The 14,841-nt window shown below is 38.1% G+C and overlaps 1 protein-coding gene across 2 annotated transcripts in view; it reads right to left on the bottom strand.

Annotated features, from left to right (window-relative positions):
- Positions 1-14,841, bottom strand: part of LOC140244189 (sodium/potassium/calcium exchanger 3-like) — a 45,446-nt gene that overhangs the window by 16,316 nt on the left and 14,289 nt on the right. The window contains exons 1-2 of one of the 2 annotated variants that reach the window (XM_072323821.1): positions 4,064-4,199; positions 1,644-1,882 (exon numbers count right to left, since the gene is read on the bottom strand). In XM_072323821.1, coding sequence (XP_072179922.1) covers positions 1,644-1,878 — 235 coding nt within the window. In that variant the 5' untranslated portion in view covers positions 1,879-1,882; positions 4,064-4,199. Of the gene's footprint in view, positions 1-1,643; positions 1,883-4,063; positions 4,200-14,841 lie in introns of those variants that run through there. The other variant, XM_072323820.1, reaches the window with a different exon arrangement.

The following is a 14,841-nucleotide window of genomic DNA, read 5'->3' as shown; positions in this document are numbered from 1 at the left end:
GTATAAGCATTTCACAACTTTCTCATCTCATCTCTATAGTTACTCAGATGTTGGTTAATGTTCTTCGTTCGCTTGTCTTGCTAAAACTCGATTACGAAGCCTTGCTGATTCCGCGTGAATTTAATTGCTTTCTCGCTTGCCAGCGAACAGACAATTCTCGAGGGACCCTTCGAAGATGAATTCACATTATATGCTGAAAATGTGGGACTTCATTCCTTACGATCCCCTTATTCTCGTCTAATTGGCTCGCAGTTAATGTCTAGCTGCTTTCAAAAAGTCTTGGGGCTTGTTACGCTTGTTCTGCAAAGTCAGAATGAATTTTGCCCCCAGAATCAACCACCGTTGCGAATGCTCGTCAACATGACGTATACTTACCGTGATAGTATATAGTGTGTGAAGTGATCACGATACAAGTGATGCTTAATGTGTGGTTGTTGTTGTTGTTGTTGTTGTTGTTGTTTTGTTTTGTTTTTTTGGTTCAGTTTGGTTTGGTTTTGTTTAGTTTGGAACGACTTTTAGTTTTGGCAAGGTAGAGTAAAACAGCTACATCATCAACGTGATGTTGGCTTGCCCTAGTTTGCAAACAAATGCAGTTATGATTTGTTACCACTCAGTTGGTGATGTTGCAAGATGTTGAGAGCTGGTGTGAACGCCACATTTCTCCCACGTCATTTTGTTCTCGCGCCCTGCATTTTCTGGCGCGACTTATAATGTGATTATGGGGCAAGCCTTCAGTGTGCATCGTGCGGCTGCTGCGGCGTCTTGCAAGCAGGTGACGGGAGGAGAGGACCGGATGAATTTATCAATTATATTTCCCACCTCCATTACGGTTTGTGCTGTTAATTCTGGGTTGTTTTGGGCTGCTTCTCAGCCGACGTGCATCCGACCTTCGAGTGCGTCACATTGAGGAAGCATAATGCTCAAGGTGTACCAGGTATCAAAGATGCTAAAGAGGAGGAGGAGGAGGAGGAGGAAAGGGGGGGGGGGAACACACTCCCATGTAGCTATAGGAATTGACAGCTACAGACGAAGGGTTAGACGTAATGACATCGGCATCAAGACGAGTCCTTTTTCCTTGTCGCCACTTCTTTTTGCACAAAGGAAATAAGAGAAGGAAGATGATAACCCTCTTTATTTTCTATCCATCTAAAAGTGGGTGACGATGTGCACTCATCAGAAGGTGTTGTGAACGTCATGATCACAACATAACGAGTACGTGAAATTCCTTGATCCCAATTCCAGTTACCAGCTATCTTTTCTCATTATTCATCTCGCTTTCCTCTCCCCGCGTTCCATTTATAGTACCCTTGTCTCAGTTCGCAGCTGAAGTCTCCTTCCCGCTTATCCTCGTCTTCCTTAAAGTGTCAAATTCTCCTCCCCCTCCTCCTCCCAATAAGCCTTCATTCTAATTTCCGTTTCTCGTTTTTCCTTTGCTTAGTTTCCTCCCCTTCTCAGGATCTCCTCGTTAACTCCATCAGGCACCATCCTTCGTCTTTCTTCTCTCCCTTTATTTCTGCAATACGTTTCTCTGTTCCCCCTTCCATTTCCACCACATATAGCAACCCTCACCTACCACTCCACCCCACCCCAAATCTCTTACAATACCACGTAACATTCTTATCCCCCCTTGTTAAGGGCCTCACCTGTTTCATAGGTGTTAGAGATTCCTGTCTCCCCGCTAGATGTGATGTACAGGAGGGTTGAGATGAGAAAAACGGCCAGCAACACCGCCGTTCGGGTCAACCACGGCCGGTCGAGCGAGCCCCTCGCACTCCTGTCTCGTCCCCCTAGTCCAACCCGATGTCGCCATGGATGCCTTCGTCTGGCCCCGTCCCACCGCCTCGGGGCTGGTGTGATGACTATGTTACTTGATTGCATTGTCCTGTAAATTATACAATTGGGAAAGTGGTAACGATTAAAGGTATTCGTAACAATTGGTCTCTACTTGAAAAAAAAAAATCATCAAATTCCTTTGCTTGGTGCTTAATTGCGTCTCTTGTCGTACTAAGTACAGTATTGTATACGAAGGAGGTACCTCGTTGATTGTAAACGTTGCTATGGCGATACAGGATCATCTCCATTATTTGTTAGGTTGGTTGATGGTAAATCACTCTATAGCTCAATGACATAAGATCTCCAAACTACGCTGTTCGGTGCTTGCGTCTCGTTCCGTATTGTACATGATATTATGAAGATACAGCATCTTCTTTATTATTTTGTTGGGTTGGTTGTTAGTATCATAACGCATCTCGACAATACTTAAATAAAGTGTGGGTCTGATAACAGCATAACAACTGTTTCATTCTCCTTCATTCAAGGTTATTGAAACATCGTCACCGATTTGCTCTCACGCGACGTCTCGATGAAATTAAAGCGAGTTTAGCAGCTTGTAATAAAAAAAAAAAATAGCAGGCGCCATTATCACGGCCGCATCGCTTTTATCATGTGATGACATTGATAACTTTCGAACGGAAAACATTAGACTATGAAATATACGTGAAATGAAATGACATAAATTGTCATAAGGCTTTAAGAAAACATGCATGTACAGTGTTTGCCACATTTAAGCATGTATGTACGCAAGCATTATCGTATCCTATTGCTACTGCACCAACATTTCAAGGACATAGAGACCTACCAAAATACAATGGAACTCAGTCGATACAAAGATAGCATAACATACATAAACATTCACATCTTATGCAGACCAACTGAAATTACATTTCCTTTTTCTTTTTACTTCATGAAAAAAAAAATGAAAATGTATATTGAAAAGAGTAGGTATAGATTACCCCCATATGATATGTACATGCCCAAGAGTCGAGAGAATTTTGACAGATAGGCCTACTGTACACGGCAATGTATCTTGAACAATTGATCGAGAGCAGACCGAAAATATTTCGATACACGCACTATATGGTCAAGATTGTGTATATCAGAACAGTGTTTTGAATACCATCATAAAAAGAAAGAAAGAAAAAAAAACCCAACAAGAATTCAATGTACTGTATGTGGATATGTTCGCGCGATCGCAGATAGCATAATACCTAATATCAGTTAACTGTAAGGAATTGGAATTCCCTGTCGTCAGAAATTGTTTCAGCGCCATCTGTGGGATCATTTCGAAATCGTCTAACGGTTGATCAAAGTGGCTGGTTATTTTCGTCAAATTTTCTACGTGCTTGTAAATATCTGTAAATAAATGGTATTATAATGTAAATAGCACAGTCTGCAAGAATCTTCAGTCTATTGAAGGAGGCAGACTTAATCAGAAGAAGAAGAAGAATCGTGAACAACGTTATTCTCTCAAAAAAAGCAAGTGGCTCAAAAAGAAAGATAATTCCAAAGTAAGAACAAAACAGATACACTTATTTCAAAGTTAATCTTAGGGGTATATATTGAGGTGTGATATCAATATATCATATATTGGATTATTACATAGAGTGTTGTTTATTGCTTTTGAACATAATTAAAGTATTACAGTCTACCGCACTCACAATCATGTGTGGGTTGACGTTACACTGTTGCCATGTAGACGCACGCACAAATTGGGTCATGCGTTGAACTTCCATCCTTCACACTGCTATCAGTAAGCTCAGACTACACACAATATTTCGTGGATCTTCACAAATAACGACTTTTTTTTTTATTTTGTATTTACCACGTTGAGCTTAAGATCTTTCATAATTTGTTAAACGAACGTAGTCTGAGAAAAGAATGAGGATAGACAACTGATTACAGCGTCAACTGGATATCTACATCAACCGTAAAGCGTAACAAATAAGTAAATCATGATACTAATGGATCGACAGTATAATTAAAATCACAAAATTATGACAGTCAGTATTTTTAACATTGCAAACTCATCATCATCCCAGTCACCACTATCATCATCGCTCCGACTGTCACCATCATCTCGAACAGCTTCTACTCCAAGCGACGTCCCGTAACTCCATCACAAACATGCACCGTTACTTGTCAATCTCTTTAACGAGAAAAGGGCTCAAGATACCAAGCAAACAAGTAGAGACAAGATCAGATACATTAACAAATTCAGCGTTACCTTGTTACACGTCCATTTCTTAAGTTGACTTTACAGCGTAAATTCCTTCAAAATGTTGGGTTTTGTACGGTTCCCAGTAATGTCCGTTCTCGTTATTTGCGGAGCTGTGCGGATGTGTGGGAAGGTTGGTTTTTGCGTACACTGGCACAAGACTTACACTTCACGCCCGAGTGTTGGTGCTGCATGTCTTCACGCGTGCGCGGGCGCGCTCTTCCCTTTGAACTCATGTATGGATAGCGCGCACTTTGTGAGAGGCGACTGTTGCCCCTGGCAACCGCTGAGATCGCTCTGTGCTTGCTAGATAGATAACGGGCCTGGCATCTTCTCGATCAATTTCTTCAAGAAGTTACGTCACAATAGAAGCTCCCGGGAGAGAAAAGAGCGTCACAATAGACTCTCGAGTGGAATAATTCAATCGGTGGAGACTCATTATTAATTAACGGCTCCAGCGCAGAGTGTTTATATCCAGGCACACAAAACACGGTGATCATCTCCAAGTCGGCAAACAGCGACGGCGAAAGATATCGCAGATTCATTTATTCATAGCGCTCGACTATCGTATTGAGATGTTTGTTTTGAAGCTAGGTTACTTGGTTCCAGAAACAGATCATCAGGGCAGCTACCATCGGCTAATCTAGACCTACATAATAATGCTAACATTTCCTGTAAATTCCTATTAGTGAAAAACTCGGGGAAAAGGCAAAAAGAGGAAACCCCTTTTCCCCCGGAAAAAAAACAACAACAACAACAAACAAACACGCCGTTGTGTTGGTTTAAAAATGAGGGGGGGGGGGGGAGTCACTGCTTTAAGTCTTGATTATATTCCTGTATTCAATTTGCCTTCATTTTTTTCTGTTAATCAAATTTTTAGCATCACTTTATAACAAACTCACAGTAGATCTCACTGTGCAAGTGACGTAGTAGGTAATATCAAATAACGGTGTTAAAACGGGACATTTTTTTTTCTTTTTCTTTTTTTTTCGGTCAACATAAGCCGTCATCCAACCATGTATTATGTTTCCCCCAGTAGACCATGTGATTGCATTAATACTCGTTACACGCGGATTAATCCTACGGTTTTGACAAAGACCATACTATTATAACAGACAAGGAGCAAAGTGAGAAGTTACAACGTGTGTGCCCGGATGTATTGGACTTGACGAGCTTTGAAACACGTTCAACGCACAATGCGCTCCCCAAGCACCTAACTCCCAAGTGACACCAACGATTTATGTGCAGATTATTGATGTCTCGAGTGGTAAAACCAACAAGATTATCAAGGTTTAACATGGGTAATGAGGTGACGAAGAAATCAAAACATTTGTATCGTTTGTATTCAAACCAGACGCTTTTTAATCTATTGTTTGCTTTCCACTTTGGAGCAACCGCATGACGTACCATGCAGTCAAAGCAAAGTCTAAAATACTTTGTATTATTCAAGTGCTCAAAACACTTAACCATTTTTTTTTACCGTATTCATATTCGAGCTGTTTTTTTTTTTTTTTGACACAGCAAAATCACGAGAACAGATTAACATGCGTTCTTAGAAATCGGACCCAATGTAAGAAATGTATATTATTATGCAATGTTCAAAGGGATGATGCAGTTTGGGCTTACATGGGACTCAGGTTTTAACTTCTTTGCGGGATAATTAGAAACCATGTAGTTGAAATATTGAAGGGCATACAATTCTAAGAGGAATCAAAAGTTTATTCGATGAAAATCGGTTTCAAAATGACTAATATATCCAAAATCAAGGAAAAAAAGAGGTCGTAATAAAAGGTGCATGCATGGTAACCATCTTTTATTAGGAACACTTTGTTTTGCATAATATTCAGAACAAAGTGGATATATTATATCATACAATATAATATATCATATAATATAATATACCCAATGATATAATATGATATGATAAAATGATATATAACAAATTATATCTCACCCACTGAAAACCGATTTTCATCAAATAATCAATTTTTAATACCTTTTAAAATCGTAAACTCTCTAATAGTTATTTCATATACATGGTTTCTGATTATCTCGCAAAAAGATTAAAAACCTGAATCCCCACCTCAACCAAAACTACCATCCCTTTAAGTTTCCAAATAAATATTCACGGAACAGTGAAACTAGATAGTACAAAAACCACATGCGAAATTTGAAGAAACCGATGTCATCACCTTAAGAAGCTCCTAGTTATTGTACAACGATCTTCACTAATTTCTCCTTTTGACATGAATGTAGCAAAAATGTGTCCTCGGAATCAAATTGTCGTTGTCTTGTAATAACTTTGCAATAATGACTTTTAGAGTGAGAGAGATTACAGGAAGAGCATGATTAAGATATTTTTATGGGTACACATAAAGTATGAGAGATCTGTGGAGTGATGATCCATCACTTTTTTTTTTTTAATTCGCTTGCCATATCTGGTGAAAAAAAAAAGATGCTGAGCGTTGTTATTCAAGAATTGGTGTGAGCAAATAAAACCATGTTATGATTTTCCATGAGTAACTATCTAAAGTGCAGAATTAAACAAAAGTACAATACGATTAAGTGTCAATGTGCATCTTTGATATAAAAGCATTTCGCGCTGTTTTTTTTTTTTAATTCGTTACAAAACGTGTTTCTCAATCAAGAAACAAACGAATACAGAAAATACGTGTCTCGCATTGACGTCACTAGGCTTTGTTTTCTCGCTCTATTGAAAACACACACACACACACACACACACACACACACACACACACACACACAACTTGTAACGTCCCAATAAAACTTTTAGTTCCTTTTGTTAGGATTCCCGTATTTCCGCCTTGATATTTCTTTGTTTTTCTTTTTTTTCAGTCACCATTTTGCTCATCGCCTTCAATCCAGCCTTCTTGCCCGACAGTACAGGGTTTCGCTTCCTCTACCCCCCCCCCCGTCCTATTTCTTCTTTGTTCAATAACGTTGTCCCTAATGCAAACTCGAGTCATTTCCTGTCAAAAACAAATCTTATGACAAGTCGACCCTTCAGAAACCAGCACACGTTTAAGGGCAAAATGATTAGGCAATGGACTAGATGAGCATTGATTTCTTTGTAAGTGCCGTCAGAAACATAAAGGTTAAGACGCGACAGTGGGACATTTTGCGCTCCGCCGGGCGGGTCATTAGAAGCGTGATGGCGCTACAACTTTGGAGGAGAGTGCCATTTTCCTCCTACTTAAGACCTATTCACATTTATTTCTCGTGTTCACTCCGCAATCTTCCGGTCCTTTTCCAGCCACGGAGGACGAAATGTCATGATAATGAGGTCAAGTTGGACTGGGGGAGGGGGTAAAATGAAGAAAAATGATGGGAATATCACGTTCTATGGACTGATGTGCGGAAGACAGCATGACAACGGTGACAAAAAAAAAAAAAAAAATGCTCCGGCGCGCTGTGAAGATTTGATTAGATAAAACAAGGTCCTTGGCGCTTTCGATTTCAATTTTTCACTTTCAATGCTGATGTTCAAAAGCCAAGAACTATTGTTGTTTGTTTGATTTTGTACAAGCTAATAGCATGGCGTCGTATTATTTAAACCTTCCATAGTAGCTGTTGTACTAATTAGATGCCTGACGGCCAATCTTACTTTGAAATGACGCGCCGCCTTATCTTAAGTGGGTTTTCTTTTTCCCTGAGAAATTAATATCATGCTACCGTAACGACAGATTTGCAATAAAATAAACAAGGGGAGAGCTGTGGAGCACCAGCATTTCATTAAAAAAAAAGTCATATCGCTAAAACATTACAAATCTGAGGAGATTGTGTCATCGTCTGCCGAATCTCCCGTATATAGAGTTTATTTTTAATTTGATTTGATTTGATTTATTCTGTATGGCATTTTTCTTTAGAAGTAAATCGATTCTCTGCAACTTTATTTACATTATTCAATTATACATTAATATGACTACTAGTATTTTTAGCAAATTTTAATCATGTATAATCACATGCAATACATCTTAATTTCCATATAGATTTTATTCATCACTGTTCACGCACGCAATTACATGTAACCGAAACGAAAGCATTAAAAAAATCCACCCCGAAAAAAAGAGCAACTAAAACAATAACAAAAATATGATTAAAAAAGTCGGCTTTTTGTAAATAACTTCGCATCTTATCATCCCTAAAAGTCATTATCACATTGCAAGAAGGAGTCTAAAATAATTCGAGGACACTCTCATAATTCATCCCTCTTTATTTCATTACAAAGAAGAAGGGATTTATTGAAAATATATGTGTGCAAGTGAACAGAGACCTTAAAGGTCCTGTTTGCCTTTGGGAGCAGTAATTTAAAAAAATGTTTAAGATATCATATTTGATGCATATGTGTAGGTCTGTTGTATCACAAAACTACTTACCGCATAAAGTTTTCACAATAAAGCCTGAGATATAAGGAGATATCAGTATTTTTCTCATTAAACCATAACTGTAGATGGTTTAGTCTCTATACATTTTCATTATAACTATTGTTCACATTTTCTGTATTTCAATATACTTAACATCAATTATATGGATTCAAATTTAAAAAGTGGTTGTTTCTATCCCTAACCCACATTTTAGAACTAATTTAAAGCACTAATGCTGGGGTTTTTGTTTCATCTGCAAATGGTAAATTATGCCTTTAAGGATGACATTATTACTTCACCTATATATAATCATCGTGAATACATGCAATCGAAAATCAATATAACCTTGTTTGATCATTCTATAATGAAACTTCCGGCGTTCTGTACATCATTATCATACTTTTTTTTTTTTTTTTTTTTTTTTTTACTAATTTCACTGAAATATTCAAGCTACATTCTACGTAATTAGAGTCCTATATTCAAAACTAAAAAAAAAAGAAATAAAATGGTGAGTTCGATTAATGATGCACAGAGCAACTGCGAGATATACAGTTGTTCCTGATTGATATAGGGAGCAGCTCTCTCAATTGGAGGAAGGGGATATGTCACTCGTTACGGCTATGTGGAATTCTCTAATATCTTAGAGATAACGGATTGAGATTTGAATACAAAATATGACTTTAAAACCATTCATTGTAACTACAATTGAGTTTTGCATTCTTTCATAAAAGCTAAAAGTATGTTACCTTTCGTGTGCTAACTGAATATTTCGTTCCCAATTGTTAAAACTGGTCATAGTGTGGCTAGTTACGTTGGGACGGTCAGCTTTTGGCATACTGAAATAAGAGTCAAACGAAATCCATTAAACTAATTTAAATAGTGCTCGTGAAACTCAGTTGGACTTTTTTTAAGGTCAAATTCTTTCGCACCACCACTGCCAAGGACCGCCGAAAATGACATTTTATATACGAAGCAGGACGACCATCTTATATATAGAACGTTAGTTTTGTAATAATGAGCCCAATCTATATTCCTCATTTTGTTGGCTATACTTGTATTCCGTCGTCAACCTTTTTTTTTTTTTTTTGGCATTTATAGAGAATGTCATATTAGTCAAATTGGCAAAAAGTATTTACCCCTCTATATTTGAAAGGCTCTTTGGTTGTTAAAACAACAACAACAACAACAACAACAACAACAACAACAACAACAACAACAACAACAACAACAACAACTCGAAATGCAGCTACATGAATTGATTATGATCTCGTGCACACAATTTTACACCTATAGATGCAAAATGTCAAAATGTAGAACATTCTAATGATCTCCACATATTTTGTCAATCTTTTGAAATATAAAAGAGAACACATACCCTCTAAAATGGAAAATTGGGCACCTATTTTTTTTTTCCGGTTCTGGTTGTTAACCAGTGTCTGCATGGATGTTTATCACGCTGTGTACATTTTATATGGGTTCGTTATGTTTTGATAAGAGTCAAAGGAAATGAAGAAGCAACTTCGCCAAAAAAACAACCTAGAAAAATACCAAAAAATAACCCCAACAAAATACTGCATTATAAAATTTTGTAAAATCTTATGATACTGGACACCAATCCCCGCGCATTCCTTTTACCACTCCGCTAATCAAGGCTAAATGACTTGATATCATAACAACATGTTTACGGAAACACGTGATCCGACCTGCGCAGTGTTTCATCTAATTAAACAATTCCACATGACACACACACACACACACACACACACACCCACCCACACACACACACACACACACACACACACCCACACAGACACACACACACAACTCAATACATAACTTTTCCTGAAACCAAATGTAGCTAAAAATGACTTCCCCTTCTGAGTAATCTACATCAGTCAGCCAGTGAATCTATAATGTTAAACAAGGTCTATACTGGAATAGCATAATACATGTATGATTTTGCTCGCAGACGACATGAGGGCAAAGAGGGAAAAATTTAGAAAAAAAAAAAGTCTCAGTGGCACAGGAATGACGTCACGATTTTGCCCTCCTTCACCTTTTCAACTGTCGAGGGTAATATCCTACAAAGGCAATGTTAGTTTGAACGTACCACTCCAAAAGGCGTTGGCAAGCAGACTAAGATAGAGGGAATTCCAACAAAAAGAGAACGGTAAAACGTCCATCAAAATCTGAAAACTGGGCTTAACTCGACAGTGCAGCTATATCAAGGTCTCGCTTGCATTCATGAAAAAGTAATATTAGACAAAGACACACAATGTCCACAATACACAAGAAGTCCTTTTTACTACACCCCTCCATTTTTTTTTTTTTTCATTTTCATATCGTTAATCCTCAGAGCAAAATAGACAATGCAATGTTTGGTTTGAAACCATCCTATACATGCTTTTAACTTGTTAATTACCACTTATATTCACCTTGCAGTCAACCAATTTGTACTAAAGATGATTCGTAATCGTCTTAAATTTATGTCATTCCTGAGGAAGATAAAAAATAAACGTAGAATTGAATCGCGCGCGCGAAATTGTTGACTTTGTAATCTGATCGGCTCAGAGGGATCAATTGCGTCCTCAAAAATTCTCTGCAAATTCTATTGTTGCTGCCTGAATTAGACATTAAAATGAATGACATTTTTCCTTCGCAATCCTTCTTCAGTTGTAATGACTTTGCAAGGCTGGCGGCTGATATATATGCTGGGAATTGGTAATAGTGACTGATTTATCTACATGTATTTTCAGAATATTCGTTTTCAAGCAAGCTGATCAGAAAGTTTGTTAATCTGCATAACATAAATACATGGTTTATGCTAGCCCGACCAGACGCTGTTAATACGCTACGCGAATTATACAGCGTCTGACCAACGAGCGGGCACCTACATAGTGGGGAACCACAACACAACTACAAAACTTATGAAAATTCATACGTTCTTTATAAACAATGTACACGTTACCAAACGTTACTCACCTTAAGTGCATGCTTGTATTACAGAAGGTTCGTAAGTCCATTGAGAGCCCTCGTGATAAGTCCGTGGAACCAAAAAATTATACTTTCTGGCGGATTCCCTAACACCGTCAGGGTTCATCGTTGCAGAATTCAAAATGGCGCCTTGATCTCTGCGGAAATCTTTTGCGTGCGTGCGATGCGCTGCTTGAGTGTTGGTGTAGCAGCACGGTCGACAGCGCGACCTTTTGAAAGGGCATTCAGATCATGTGACCTCCCGGATATTGGAAATGGCCTGGCGTGAAAGACGATGTACCGTTCGTGAACCGTTCACACATGCTGCATATAACCATCATTTCAGGCAAGTTATTAAATCTAAATTTCAATATTCATAGCATAGATATGAAGTCTCATTATCATTTTGTTCGTCAGATGAGTTTGAAGTGACAAAAGAATGATCTAAAGTATCAAAATTCAATCCGATGGCATGCGATCGTTGGACCCTCTTCGTGTTTGGAGCTTCGTTGGTACAGCCCTGTCGCGCTACGTATGTACAGCGGCGACTGGGCTGTGTATAGTTAGGTTTATGCATAGCTGCCACTAAGAAACAGTCATGTAAAATGTTAGGATATTTGATTACATTTATCTTACTTAATTTATTCAATTTAGCTTATTCAATTAACTTTCTCATTTACTAAATTTGACTATCCGTGTTCCTAATAGGTTTAATTCTCAATTTTTTTTTATTTTTATTTTTTTTTTAATAACAAAGCCATCTTTAATATATGAATTCACATTCCACTCACGATTTCGGAAGAGTCAACCTCCAGATAATCTTAACATTGATTCATTGACTCATTCATTCATTCATTCGTTCATTTCTGTTGTTCTTCTCTTGTTACAACGACGTGGTACATTTTCCTTTTTTATGATACTTAAAAGGAGAACTCCATGTCATATGATTATTCAAATTGACTTCACTGTACAAGAGCAGAGTTTGTCGCTGTCATGACATAAAATTACCGGTACTGGAAATGCGTTTCCGTTCTTCAATCTACATCGTGAAACCATGGATACCGCAAGAGATATGAGGTAAATAATATAATACTGATGAAGTATGCGAACATCGAGGTCATTGACCTTATTAGGGAGAAGTATATAGATAGAGAGAGAAAGAGAGGGTGGGGGTATGAAATCCGCAATACGAAATCCGCCTGTATAACGACAGCATTGACAGTGGAAATGCTAACCTGAATAGTCTGAAGAGGGAAGTTAATACGGAGAGGTAATTCGTGTGCGTGCATGACCGTGTGTGTGTGTCTTTATGTTTCTGGACCATTATACTCATTATCCAACTAACGCTGTATGCCTGACGCACAGCACATCCTTCCCACTTGAAGTATTATGCTACATAGTTATGTTTATATGAAGTCCACTCTGCAGCCTCATCAGCAAACCCACTGCTTATTATTTTCACGTCATAGGGCAAGGCACGAGATGATGGGGTTGGCAAATTTTGGTGGATGTTTATAGTGGTGGTGTTGGTGATGATGACGATGATGATTATCATAAATGATAAAGAATTGAACAGTTTTATACTATAAGTATTCATTATAGTAATTTTCATTATTCATAATCAAGAGGAGTCGAATGACAAAATTATAATCTTTGCCATATATAGGCATACATGGGTTGGTTGTAATTCGTTATTCTGAAGAATTATATGGTTCCGAAGGTTCGTACATAATCCGTAAATTAACACAAACGCTAAACTACATCGCTTTGGGCTTTTTCGTGCTAATCGGGACTCAAAACACACAAACTGGGCAACACCGCTATTCACCACTCGACGAATCCCCGAGGGGGATTGTAAAGGACACCTGCTTCAAGCACGTGTCTTGTGACGACCACTTTACTTGGCTTTCACCTTGCCCATCTTTCTCTCCGATCTCTTCGTGCTTAGACTTTAATTTCGCCAACAGGAGAACATGGTCGAAGCTCCAGTTTAATACCATCTCTTCAAAGGAGAGGAGACACCCCCCCCCCCATCGGCTCTCTCTAAGGATGAGGGTGCACTCGCCAAAATCACTTTTTTTATATCCCTGTGGGAATTTTACATGTGAAACATTCGTGATCACACGAACCCATAGTAAGCCACCAAGCCAAGTCATGTCGTATGTGACAAATCTCTGAAGCTCAGAATATTTCGGGATTTAAATCTAAGTCCTGTACAGTCCTTACGATATCCGGAAACAAACAACATAGAATATCACTTTTGAGTTTTCGTTGTCATATCGTTTATGTTAGACATAAAGATCAAAACAAACTTACATTTTTGTTTTAGCTTTCCATAGAATCTCATCGTAAATAGTCCCATGACCTCCTTATTTGTTCTAGTTTCGTATAAAATATAACATACATTTTTTCCATCAAATGAGTATGAAATCACAAAAGTTTATCGGCGTTTCGTTGTCAATGGGTAATGGACGAAATTGATATTCTAATATGAATGCAGAAATTGTATCTTTCATAAACATGTTAGGAAACAACTTAAAAGCTAACAGGTGTTTGTGGACCATCCCTCGACCTTTTGCAGTATGAAGTAACTTCTCTTCTAAAAACATTTGCTATAACCGTCATATAAACAGGTGTATCAACTAAAGAAACTTTCTCAGTGCATAAAATCTCTTTCCCGTTCAGAGTAGAACATAAGCTGATATTAGGGAGGAGAAATCCTTTGAAAAGCTAGCCCATGTTTACCGGGATGCACTCTTCATTATTCATCTCATTCCAACACGAATGGATTGTGTCGTCTCCTTCTTCTGCTTCTTACATTTTTATGCTGATTCTGTCATAATCCAGCCTCACGAAAGCTGGGTTAGAGATGGTCCTGAATCTCGAACATGACCTTTATCCCCCATAGGATTTTGGTCGCCCATCATCGTGAGTGAGACCGTGTTTGCTATCAGAAGTCGGAAGCTTCAAGACCACACGAAGTACGACAGGTGAAAACCTCTGGGAAAATTTCCCCGAGAGGTTTGTTTTTCCTGGGATTATGACGCGAACCTTGTGGAATTCCTCGACAGGGAAAACTTTGAATACCATGGGAGTGCGTCGACGGGAAGAGACATACACAGCGACGTATTCTTGGAAGGAGACCCAGAGTATGAAATATAATCATGAAAATAATTATTGAGACATTATAATCACAATTTATTATATCATATATCAAATAATAGCAAATGTTTAGAGGTTCATTGGGTAGACGTAGAAATTTATGAAGGAATTTCACTAAGATGGTTCTAATAATTGATGACCAGTTGTCAGTACCACGTCCAAATGAGATTTCTTGAAATATTAATTCAGATTTTGTCTTAAAATTGAAAAATATATGTGAGCCTGCATCACAAAATAAACAAAAAGTCGCCAGACATGGATTTTTAG

The sequence above is a fragment of the Diadema setosum genome, chromosome 21 (assembly GCF_964275005.1).
Source record: "Diadema setosum chromosome 21, eeDiaSeto1, whole genome shotgun sequence".
NCBI lineage: Eukaryota > Metazoa > Echinodermata > Echinoidea > Diadematoida > Diadematidae > Diadema > Diadema setosum.
The sequence above is the reverse complement of the archived record's forward strand: the minus strand, read 5'-3'. Positions and strand labels throughout refer to the sequence as shown.